Below are 12419 nucleotides of genomic sequence, written 5' to 3' on the forward strand. Positions count from 1 at the left end.
ATATTTGCCCTTTTTTTTTTCACTGCAAAGTATTGCCGATTAAACTCTTTGTGGTAGTTGTGCTGAATTTACAAACAGACAGTCAAAAAGTTACTGCATGGAGAGTTTCTATAGGGTTTATAGAGCATAGCAAAACTGTTGGGAAGTCTGCGACTAATTGATTACTTTGCACTCCAATGAGGACCCGAGCACACGTACACACAGAGGCACATAATTCAGAGTCTGACTCACCCCCTTAACAGAAAATCAATAACAATACAGGAATGATTAATCAGTCCCCCCTATAGCCCCCCCCCTGCCTTCTCTACTCACCACCTCTCCACTCTCTCCTCTCAACCCCAATCGCCCTCTCTCAGCTCAGTATTGATCTGAATGCATTTGCTTCCCATTTATCCGTTATACCGCCCCCTCCCCCCTATCGCGGACACACTGCCACCGCATCGAGCGGTCACAAAGAACCTCTTACCAAAGGAGTGTACCCCCCGCGCACGCACACCGACACACATGCACATACAGAGGCGAACACTCGTCACTGCATCATCTCAATACTTCTTAGGCGCCCATTTGTATGCATCCCTCGGTGGGATTTGACTTCATTATTCTGGGGTGCACATTTGAAGGGACCCTTTTATGGTGCAGGTGCATTGTGTGTGTGTGCTTCTGTATTATACACACACACACCAGTCTAAACACAAGGCAGCATTCTTAAAAGGCTTAACTGACAGCTCATTTGAGCCCCCCTGCTTTCCTCCTACCATTCTGGTTGGTGGCACACAGGTTGCCATGACGCCAGACTGTTTTGTCTGCCCTTTGACCTCTTTAAGGGGTGCTGTGGTCAATCAGGCATTACACGTGAGGAGTAAATAGAAGGGAGGAGAGGGAGCAGGGGGGTGCGTTTCCTCTGTAAAATTGGGGTCCAAAAGGTTCCTCTATACATCCGCTTTGTAGTTGGCAGAAGGTGGGGAGCCTCCGAGAAGCTGGCGGTCGAACAAAGACACATGTGCACAGACATGGCTCGCAACGGCTAAATGAACTAGGCTGCAGCTCCCAGCGGGCAGGGAGTTATTATGCTCATTGTGTAGTCGGACAGCTAAAGCTGTTTGGCTGCTTCGTTTGAAGTTCGATTTGTCGGACTGGAGCAGGAGGCTTAACACTTTTGCCTCCATTTAGATGCTTTACAGATATCACAAATTCAATACCGCACAATGTTTACGCCGCAGAAAACGGTGCGTCTGCATCGCAAGCAGTCATGTCCTCCCCGCTGCTGTCAAGCAGTAATTGTATGGCATTAAAGTCAAATGATTTACCATCAGCGCACAGCCATGTTGTCAGAGAATCTGTTTACATAAATGCCAACAGTCAAGACACAAATTAGTTTTCTTCATCTTAATATCATGTTGAATCTTCTTTGACATTTCATTACAATGTTACACTTTCGGACAGTATTATCCCAAAACTTGTCTCACGTGTATACTATAACAAATAATAACTGTTTGGTTGAGGTTGACTAAGATTTGATTAAATGGTCTAAAGAAATGGTCTGAACTTGTGAACTTTGTGAGTTATGGCACTGTTTAAGATTAGCTGCTATCTGCATAGTAATGCGCTTTAAAGATTAATATGCTGCAGTGTCCCAAAGATAATAAAGGATCCTCCACTGCACTTTTGGATGATGTTAGCTGAGCAGCTCATGAATGTCATGGCCTTGTCCAGTGACACTTGCTGTTGCCGATCTTGACCCCGTGACCTTTTGGTTAAACAGTCATTTAAGCTTCCCAATAATCTCCCAATGTGTCTGTATGTGTTTCAGCTGGATCTTTTCCTTCTGGCTGAGGTGCACCTGCACCATGTGAACTAGGAAGGCATCAGAAGGTAACGCCATTTTGATGTTATGCAATTGACCTGTCAGATTTCCTCTTCCTATATTCTTCCATTTTTCCCATCCAAGAGCAAATAAACTTTGAAAAGTGCACACTGACTTTTCAACTGACCGATTTCTCATATCGGCGAACGCAAAAAGGACTACACAACACACGTAGCTTGTCATTAACACCAACCTCCTCCAAGTGGAAAGTTCAGTTCTTAGCCAATTTCCACAAAACATTTTAAAGGGATTGGATATAGACGCTTAGGACGCCCCCCTCATTGGAATAATATTTCATAACGGATTTCATGCTGACAGCATCTGCAGCATGAAATAAATAAATATGAGAGCAGAGTCTTTTTATTTATTGAATGATATTTAAATCTATTTATATATTTACTTCCAATTTATTTTTATAAAAAAATATATGGTTTTTAAAAACGTTTATTCATTATATATATATATGAAGTTTTTATTTCCATTCATATTGATTTTTGTATTAATTTTTTTTATTTTTTTATTATATTTTTATATCCGTTTTATTATCACATTTATTTATTTATTTTTAATGTTGTCATTTTTTACGAGAGCAGGTGGAAACAATGACAGTATATTAACCTTATCTAAACCTGATCAAAACAATGTCAACATAAACACAAATCATGGCAGTGGCTTATAAGCAAGTTTTAATTGTACTTGTTCCATTAGTTTTCTACTTAAGTTCAAATTTAGGGATTCAAACTTGTCATTGTTAAGTCTTTTGCTTCTCTTTGACTGCAACACAACCGCTTGTTTGCCTTAGTGCTGCAGAGTAAGGCTCAGTAAATAAGAAAGTAAGTGTTCTGTATGTGCTTAGAAGAGCAATGTTATTATCTGCAAAGGTTACATTTTCAGGTATGTGTGAACAAATAAGTAAAGAACGCCCACAGAGCTCTGCTTGAATGTTTAAAGTGTTAAATAGATGATCTCTTGAGAGATTTTGTAAGCAGCTAATTTTGTTAGGTTCTGTTTCTTGATGTCAATTATAGAATATTGGCAAAAGTTCTGGTCAAGAACCACCATACACACCGACAACTCAGCATGCATATGTCCACATCTGTGCCATAGCAACAGTTTGGCTAGTTGCCAGGCTGTTTGGGTTGCCAGGCAAAAGGTTCCCATGGCAACGCTCCTTTTGCCATCTTGGTATAAGAGCCTGGTTAGAAAAACAAAATCAGCATTGCAACACGTTGTCACACTTTTGCTGCATTGTGAGGGAGTGGAAGTGAGGACACGGACGTTTGATCGTGGAAATTGGCCCCGCTGCTTTGGTACTTGCTCAAACTGTACCGAACATTCCGCTCAGCTTCCACAATCTCTATGTTCCATCATTTTGATCCCCCCCCCCCCCCCACACTCACACAAAATCAAAGCTTCAAAGCAACCGGCATCATTTACTATGTAGTTCTTCTATGTCTTTGAAGAACTATAGCCATCATCTCTTCTAAAGACAGGCCGGCCAACTTGTGTCAAAGCCAGAGCGTGATAATTAAGAGAAACCTTGAAGTTAAGCCTCATTAATGGATCACCCCTAAGACAATTTCCATAGCGATGCTTTTCGCCAGACAAGGGTGGCGGGAGCAGCAAGCGAGAGAAGGATAGCTGACACTGGCACAATTACACTGCATTTCTGCGTGATTTGACTGCGAACGTTCGACACACTGGGAAATCAGGTAGAGGCGGTGGGAGCTGTAGAAAGGCTTGGCGCAGCTGGGGAAATGCTGACGGAGGGTGGCTAAAAGGGTAAGAGGCTAGGGAGATAGGGACTTGTGAGTGTTGAGCGGGGGGGAGGGTGGGGTGGCAGAAGGGTCAGAGTAAGAATAGGATCAGGATGACAATCAGAAACATCAGGATGAAAGGCTTGCCAAAGTCTATGAGATTTTTTTTCATGTTGTAACCTCTTAGCTCCAAAGTTCAACCAGAGGTGTAATGTGACAAATTACTCCATTTTTTACTTACGCAAATATTGCAACACTCCTACATACGCTGCCTTTTGCCAGCAGCAGATTTACATTGAAAATGTGTCAATGTGAGACGGCACTCTCACGGAACCAAAGATGGATGACGCAGCAGCAGCCGTCAGTCTTTATTTCTGCTTGATTGCGTAGACTGGCAGCTCTTCACAGCCATTAATTGCTGCCTGTCAAAACGCTGTCACGACTTCAGATCTGCTGTCAGCTCTGGTATGTTGGTCACTTGCCCGCCGCTGTCGCGGACCCTCCAAAAGTATTGCTTTTTGGTATCTTGAACAGTTGTGAGTCGTAGGGACATTGGTTGGCATGATGCTACATTTGGCAGCTAGCACAGAAAAAAAAAACATGCAGCCTCATTTGGGTTTTGTTAATTAGAATATGGCGATAGACAGGACTAAAGACACCATGTTAAGGATGAGAAAATATGAAGGAAATGAATTGAAGACTGAAGTTTGGCTCCTATTGCAAGCAGCATAGTCTGTCTGATAGTTTTCTCACTATTGTTGTGAGGCCATTTTTTTTCCAGACTGCACGACCTTAGGGTCTTCAAATATTGAGGTACTGCTATCTTTCACGTGTCTTTCAAGACCTTGGTGTCACGCTTGGTGTGCAGTCTTGTGACATTGGAGTAACAATGAGGCACAGTCACCAGTAGAGGGCATCAGTTGCTTAGAAATACATGAGAATCCCATGAATGAACATGTAGTCAATCCTTCAGTTGTACGCTCACCTGCATGAGAGTTGTAAATATGTGGTTATTCATTGTTGTTAAACTTCTCACTCTCTGTATTTGTGCCATTCAGGTTTGTCTGTCAGCCATGTTATGATGCAGCAAATCTGCTGCTTGTTTCTGCACAGCTAGCAAATGTGCATCGATTCAAAATGGAGGAAAAAAATGTTACAGAATGTGCCTTAAAGCAATTAAATGTTTAACCTGCATTCTACTGGGCTAAAAGGAGTCAAAAGATGATTTTATTTTTTAATTTTTTTCCATTTCTACATCGTGTCTGTGGGGTGCACTTCCACCGTCTGTGCTCTGCAGCGTGAGGTAGTTGGTTGTATTGTTTCGCATAATAAACAGCACGGAGATAACTGTACAACCTTCTAGCTTTCCCTGCGGAGTCACTTCTTGCCACGTCTAATGTACCCCCGGCCGAGAGGTAAGTATGTTGTTACTCTGCGAGCATGTCGCCTTGTGGATAACGACGTGACTCATTCATTTCTAATGTTGCGCATATTATCCCCTCCAGGCTTAATGGCAAGCGCTACACAGCCATCAGGAAGTTGTTTTTATGATTATTCGCTGCATCTAGCCATGTGTCATGTGGAACACCTCCTGTGCAGTTGTTTGGTTCGTGGCAGAAATAGTCTTTCGATCCCACTGCAGCACAAACATTTGGCCTAGTCATGAAACACGTTTCGCTACGTTGGTCCTTGGTAGTAAATTGTGTATTTTTTTTCACTATAATACAGCAGGTAGAGTGGCCTTGTCAGTGACTTTGTGCTTGCATGCTACCGTTGACGCACCGTCCCCGGCAACCCCGCAGACTCTCCCACTCGCTAATTTATTCCAGTTTTCAACCCAATAACCTTACCTCCTCCTCCTCCTCCTCCTCCTCCTCCTATTTCCTCAGTTTGTCAGCTTGCAGTACGCGCCGACTGTAGCGCATTATAGCCGTCTCCCCTCCCACCTCCCAGAAAAGGGGCATCTATAAGAATAGTGCTGATTCGGCACCGCCGGTCGTCTTTATCATCCCTGCAGCACACCGCCCTCCTGCCAGTGGAGACAGATGAACACCTGACAGTAGTGAGGCGTGTGGGCCAAGGATAATGAGCACGGTGGAGAGGCAGCAGCAACTCCACACGTCCGGCTCCTTTTCCGTCCGTCTCACATTTAACGTGATTTATGTTTGTTTTTTTTTAAATTCATGTGCTGCTCTCAAAGTTTGCAGCAAAGAGTCCAGTGCAGACCACCCTCTAATTTTGACCTCTGCAAATGCCAATCTTGGCTTTGTTTTCTGCGATGGCGTCTGCGTTCTCGGGGGATCAATTTGAGTGCGTCTCGACCCCGAGACAGACAAGGCAGACACCATCCCAGACTGATGATGTCATCCCCGTGGAGCACTCCCAGTGCTTTGTCTCTCAGTTCAGTGGCACTGCAGAGTACAGCCGCAGGCGTGCACGCACACACACACACAGATAGACACCATGGCACATACACCTGGCTGTCACATTCTCTATGTGACCGGGAGTTATGCTCCGACCTCTGAGAACTGCCTTTGCTCAATGTTTCAGGACAAAATGGCTCCCACGATGGCCGCAGTCTTGCAAGGCTGAGAGCGGGGCACTCGGTTGTGCACGTGTAGACTTGATTGTGTGCTGTTGCATTATCACATATTGCATAGTTCTTCATTTTCTGTGCAAAGTGATGCCAGTCGATCCTTTTCTCACATTGAGGTGAGCAGACACGTATGCAGACAGTAGCATCCTGGGGCGAATATAACAGGACTAAAGCTGAACGTAGATGAACTCGCACTGTGTATTTATATATGTAGGTCTAAAAACAAGAGGCTGCGTCGTGAATATTCATCAGCTATCATGAATGTGTAGATTGTTTGTTTTTCTAACCTAAATTTCGGGCGGAAAAAAGGTTGGCATCATCATTCATGCATATGTATGAGATCCTCATCTGAAAGCATTTTTAACAGAGGTGAAGATGAGTTTGTCTTAATTGATTCCCATCACGCCAGCTTTTGCCTTTCACCGGGAGAGCTTGTTTTTGTTAACTTCTCTTTAAAGATGATCTTGTTTGTTGGCAGACCAAATGTGTTATATCAAATCAGCCCAGACAATTGTGACACACTGCTCATGTTCTTGACTGAACACTCTCAAGTCATTAACGACGCTTACATAAAGTGTAGCATCTCCTCGCCCAACTGAACAGTCCTCTTATCATCGGGTTCAAATTGTATTTACTGTCATTTTCTATTTCACCTGAAGGACGTTTGATTCTTTTACCCTTCATGGTCAACAACTCTCTGGTATTAATATCATACTCAAACTGCCTATAGACTTGAGTGGGCAGCTTAACAAGAAACGGTTACAATTAAGAGAAAATCTTGTGATGGGATGTTAATATGCAAAACTAAAAAAAAAAAAAAACAATCATATTCCACAAACTTTTACTACAGTACGGTCAAACAACCCATTTTGGATTGCTGGTTGACAACTGGGGATTTTGAAACAATGTTTCTATAAAACCACAATTCGTATTAAGAACAAACTTTTGATAAAATGTAGCTTATCGGCCGGGCAGAGAATCTGCATCAATATCCGGTCTTTTGTCGAATAATCAGCCTTTTTCTTTATCTGGTGGATGATAAAAGATCAATTTAAAACCTCAGGGAACAATTTGATTGTTATATTGTATTAAATTATATGATATTGATTAGTATTTATTTTATTGCTTTTGTTTTTACTGTAGAAAAATATAGGAAGCTATGATAGTTTAATTTTAACTTTTTAAGACATACTGATGACATCCTGAACTTGTTTTTTAGGATCTTAAAACAAAGAAGTCTTTAATGTAAAAAAAAAAACAAAAAACATTTTGCAATCTGAAAGAGCTGGAACTTACTTGTATTTTTAAAAATTGTGACAATATTTTTCCCTCCAAAAATCAGCTATTGTTCTCCTTGACTACAAATAATTGGCATTGGCAGTCTGTCTCAAATAAGAAGTAACCTCCCATACAGTGACATTGCTTTTGAATTTACACAACTTCCTGTGTACTGTATTTTCTTCTTCTCTCCTCACAGTCTTCTCTTGGCACCCTGTTGAAACTGATTCTTCAATTTGAATAAGTGTTGTTGTACGCCGATGTGTTGACTTGCGCAAAGTCACGGACAAGGATTTTCATGTGTGTATGTATTGTGTTTTGTCACCAAAATGTATCCTTATGTAAGAAGACGGATACTTAAAGGATCATTGTGGAGTTGGTCAATTTTTTACTTGCGACTACCACCTAACCTAACTGCTTTTTATCCGTTATTACGTTTAGAATATCATTTGGCTTGGAAATGCACAGAATGCCCTTTTTCAAGCTACTAGTTGGTCCAAAATGTCTTTGGCAGATGAGATTGTATTAATATTTGATGTGTAAATGAGCTTTGTTCTAATTGGTTCGCTTTTATCCTTAATTTCAATATGGAAAACAGCTTGCTCTCATTGGTAGTATGGAAAACAGCTTGCTCTCATTGGTAGTATGCTTTAACTCATCTTCTATAATCAAGAGTGTATGCGAGAGAGAGAGAGAGAGAAAGAGAGCAAGTGTGTATAATGTGACAAATGCTATTGCTAGCTTGGTTAACTGTAAGCACTGATCTGTATATATAGCTGGATAGCCGATAGGCCAAGACTTTTGAAGCCGCGAGGCTGCCATATTACTCCTCCCAAGAAACGTCTCTTGACATACGATCCTATACATTTACAGTATCGAAATCGGAGTCTATTTGAGACAGTACTTAGTAGAAAAAGCATGAACGTAAACAAGAGGACTTCAGACATTTAACAACTTGACTTAAATACACGTATCAACTATGTGCTTAATGATGTTTACAGGAGGAAACTTGTATATGTTTTTATTAAAGAATTATAACTGTAATTCAACAAAAGTCGCCTCTGCCAACTCTAACATGGGGATTTAAGGAACTGAGCGATAAAAGAAAAAGGGGGTGTTCAAAGCAGCACATACCGTCCACTTGTTAAAAAATATTGACCACACCGCCAACCACCCCCTACACCCGCCCCCTAAGAGCCTACGAGCTGTATATGTCTAATCTGTGCGTATACGTATAGTTTTACAGGAGTCTGCTCGCGAGATGGGAGGAGTAAGATGGCCGCCCTCTGGCTTCAATGGCTTGCACGGGCGTGTATGGACTATCGGCTATCCAGTAATATATATAAAGATCAGTGACTGTAAAGTACAACTGAGAGTTGGCCACAAGTACATTTTGATCTATGAGGAAAATATTACTTTAACTACAACATTGATGAATTTAATATTGATAAAATAACACAGAATAAGGCAAATGTAGGCTGGTGTTGTGGGGAAGAAAGCTGGTGAAGCAGTTGGCTTGGGAACTCTCTGAAGTTACAAGTAGCTGGTGGGTCGCCGTTTACAGTCGCCTGAGCACTGGTGAATGGGGGGTTTGTTAGCGTGTTTGGGCAGCTAGAGGGACATAGCTGCAGTGACAGCAAATTTTCTACCTCGGCCTGGTTCCTACCTTGTATTATATTTGTGCTTGCGCATTAAGGTCTACAGAAGAGTGGGCTAAAATACCTGCTGAGTGGTGCAGAAGTCTCATTGAACGTTACAAAAATCGTTTGATTACAGTGATTGCCTCAAAAGGTTGTGCAACAAAATATTAAGCTAAAGGTACAGCCCTGTTATAATATATTTTTTATCATTCTGTTGAACCACGGTTCAAAACGCAATGTCTAATTTTCATTGGTTAAATGTCATAGATTTTTTATTTATAATTACTTTTGTCAGAGTCAGGTTATTTCTGTGACCACTGTTTTTTTTTTTTCATTTACTGAAAGGTACCAACCATTTTTTTCAACACGTGTACGTTGGCTTGGTAGAACAGAGTCCCGTGACAGCGTCTGAGGCACAATTCTCTGTCAGTCCCGGTCATTTCATCAAATTTCTGAAAATCTTCACACCTTGCCATCACAGAATTTCTTTTAAAAAAATAATCATATTTAATCATGAATTAATCATTAATAATAAAATCTATTTAGAATGAATTCATGGGCAATTATTTCTCAGCTGGCAGCAAATTATCTCACTCCAGCTGACGCAATGAGAAGCTTTGCATTGACATGCTTCAATTAGCCAGGGAGCATAAAAATTCAATCTGTAGAAATTGAAATCTTGGGAGTCTTCTGAATTGCCCTGCTGTGATGTTTACTCGTAGGCTTGGACATGCAGTACCAAAAACAGCCACAACCACCACTAATGTAAGGATTTAAAAAATAAAGTGTCAGAATGAGACAAAACACCCTCCCAATTTTTAAAGTATGATTTTAACAAGAATTTGACTCTTTCAAAAAAATTAAGGTTGAACCTAATAGCTTTTTGGAATATGGCTCTGAAGTTGGGCAAAGATTTGTTTCCTCTTTATTTATTTTTTCTTTGCCACAATAACTGTAAAACTACTGTAATCATCCAAGAAAATCATATTTTGGAGACTGTTTAAGATGATTCCAGAGATAGAAGTAGAAGTGACCTTTACTCTACAAAACTGGGAGCTCAGCCACTCTTCAAATTTGCTATTTCAAGCCAAATTTTGGAAGTTTTAGTTGAGCTCCGTGCCTGACATTCCAAATTTGGAAGCTATTGGTAACACATATTAAGTGTAGAAATTTTGAAAGCTACAGTTGAGATCGAGATAGTATTCCAGATATCGCTGTTTAAAAATGTATTTTTCAGAGTATGATTGCATAAACTGTTTAACCTACCCATACATTCAATGATTTTTCATGGGAAAAATATTGACAATAGAGACCTAATATTTTGGAATTTTACGATTAACGATTGTGTCTTTTTACTTGAATTTTTACAGGACATTCTGAGATGGTCAGGTGGGAGGCATTTGATGAAATGACACAGAATGACCCGATTAAGTCGCAAGCTGAATGCATGCGTCTGATTGAAATGGACTAGAAGTAAAAGTTGCATTTGTACTTAGGAGAATACGCAAGTAAAAAGTATGTTGCATTAAAGCTTCTCTGACAAGTACAATTCATCCAAAAAGTTATTTAAATATTTTTTTATGAAGTAACAATTGTAACAATTATCACTACCCTCCTCTTGTTACCAAAAAGAAAAAGCACAACATACATGCGGAGTAAACTCTTCAATGCTCACTGACCTGGCCTGTCATGTGACGTCATGCATGAAGTTAAAAAATATATATTTTTAATTTTTTTTAACTTGCACTGAGCATGTTCATATTGAAGAACCGTTCCACTGACTGCTTTCCACCTGTGTCTTGAGCATGTCTAGTCAAGGCGACCTTTTGGACGTGACAGTTAAAACATGACCACGTCGGTCAACATTAGCACAGCTAATGTTGCTAATCTATAACCGAATGACGTCTTGATTGGCGTACATGTAGAAGGAGGCGGCAAACATCACCCTGAAGGTTCACTACACTGGTGCGCTTCATATTTTCTCTCTATTTTCATCCTATTAGAGATTTCTGACCCTCCCCCTTCATCCCCACTTTCCAGCTAGCGGCTTTGCCACCAACCCCAGCCCCCTCCCCATCGCTCTCACACACGTGCATGCGCCCTCTCTCGCTCACAAATACACACATCCGTGCACTCGTTGCACTCTTATTCCCGCCCTCTATCTCCCTCGTCTCACACACACACTTACACTCACACACACACACACACACACATGCAAGTGGCTGACAGACTGGTGTGTGCAGACGTGCGGCTGTGAGAACGTGAGGGGAAAAAGAGGGACACGGAGGGACGACAGAGAGAGAGGGAGAGAGAAAAAGGAGGAGGGAAGAAGACTTGTGATGCAAAGAGGCGCGTGGTGACTAAATGCAACACGGAGGGTAAATGATTTTGCACGCGCGCGTGTGTGTGTCGCCGCCAAGTGTGCGGCGAATAGTTTGCTGGTGTTTGAAGTCAACATGATCTCTTTGTCATTTCTTTCTTTGCAGCATTGTGGCGGCAGCCCTGCGGAGACAAAAGGTTGCAGTGGCGCGTGGACGTTGGTCAGGTAGGCAGACGCACAACGCAGCAATCAATAATTCCCTCCTGCGAGCTACCTGCCACTGGGCTCGCCATCTGGCGTCGAGCATCGGGAGAGAGGAGGCACTCGCAACCTGCAAGGAAAAGTCGCCACTGGAAGGTAATTGGTTTTCAAAGTCGCTTCGTTCACTGGGTTTGTGTGCTTAAGTGTTGCGTTCAAATGCGTCGGTACGATTGGAAACGCTCTCACACTTTGGAATCTGACAGGTGAATGAATCAAATGCGCAGCTGTCGGAGAATTGAGAAGCTCGCACGCTAATGTTGTGGAACATGCAACAATGGACTTGGTGGGGGGGGGGGGGGTATTGCGTCATTCATTCTCGTTGAGACGTTCGTGAACATGAATGAAGTCTGATGCGGGCGTCTTCCCTCTCAGGTGTGACACAGCTGCTTCGACTGCCCACCCCCTTCACCCCCCACCTCCAGTATGAGCCAAGATGCTGAAGGAGCACAGGTTGGTAACCTTCAGACCCGCAAAGACCACCTTTGAATTTCATATGATGACATCATGCCTATGCCAATTCAATGTGTGTATGTCACGAGTGGGGCTGCCAGTCTGTAATGTTCCTAATTGGACTGGCACACACTCAGGCGCATGTTTGAGACCACTTAAACTGTAAATCCTTCATTTTAAGTCTTGTTTTAATTTCCCTAACAGGCAGCTGTGGCGCGATTGGTGCACGGTGTATTTTCCGAGAAGGTAAGTG

The 12419-nt window shown here is 42.0% G+C and overlaps 1 protein-coding gene across 10 annotated transcripts in view; it reads left to right on the top strand.

Annotated features, from left to right (window-relative positions):
• The window catches only part of spaca6 (sperm acrosome associated 6), a 44055-nt gene that overhangs the window by 17139 nt on the left and 14497 nt on the right, over window positions 1–12419 (top strand). For 8 of the 10 annotated variants that reach the window (XR_013295425.1, XM_077576814.1, XM_077576819.1 and 5 more), the window contains exons 5-9: window positions 1811–1872; window positions 11379–11513; window positions 11622–11812; window positions 12089–12166; window positions 12371–12412. Coding sequence is in view for 9 of the 10 variants with exons in the window: in XM_077576814.1 (XP_077432940.1) it covers window positions 12150–12166; window positions 12371–12412 (59 nt within the window). In the remaining variant the exon portion in view is untranslated. Of the gene's footprint in view, window positions 1–1810; window positions 1873–3366; window positions 3577–11378; window positions 11514–11621; window positions 11813–12088; window positions 12167–12370; window positions 12413–12419 lie in introns of those variants that run through there. The other 2 variants (XM_077576816.1, XM_077576815.1) reach the window with 2 other exon arrangements.

This window comes from Vanacampus margaritifer, chromosome 9, assembly GCF_051991255.1.
Source record: "Vanacampus margaritifer isolate UIUO_Vmar chromosome 9, RoL_Vmar_1.0, whole genome shotgun sequence".
In the NCBI taxonomy this organism is placed as follows: Eukaryota; Metazoa; Chordata; class Actinopteri; order Syngnathiformes; family Syngnathidae; genus Vanacampus; species Vanacampus margaritifer.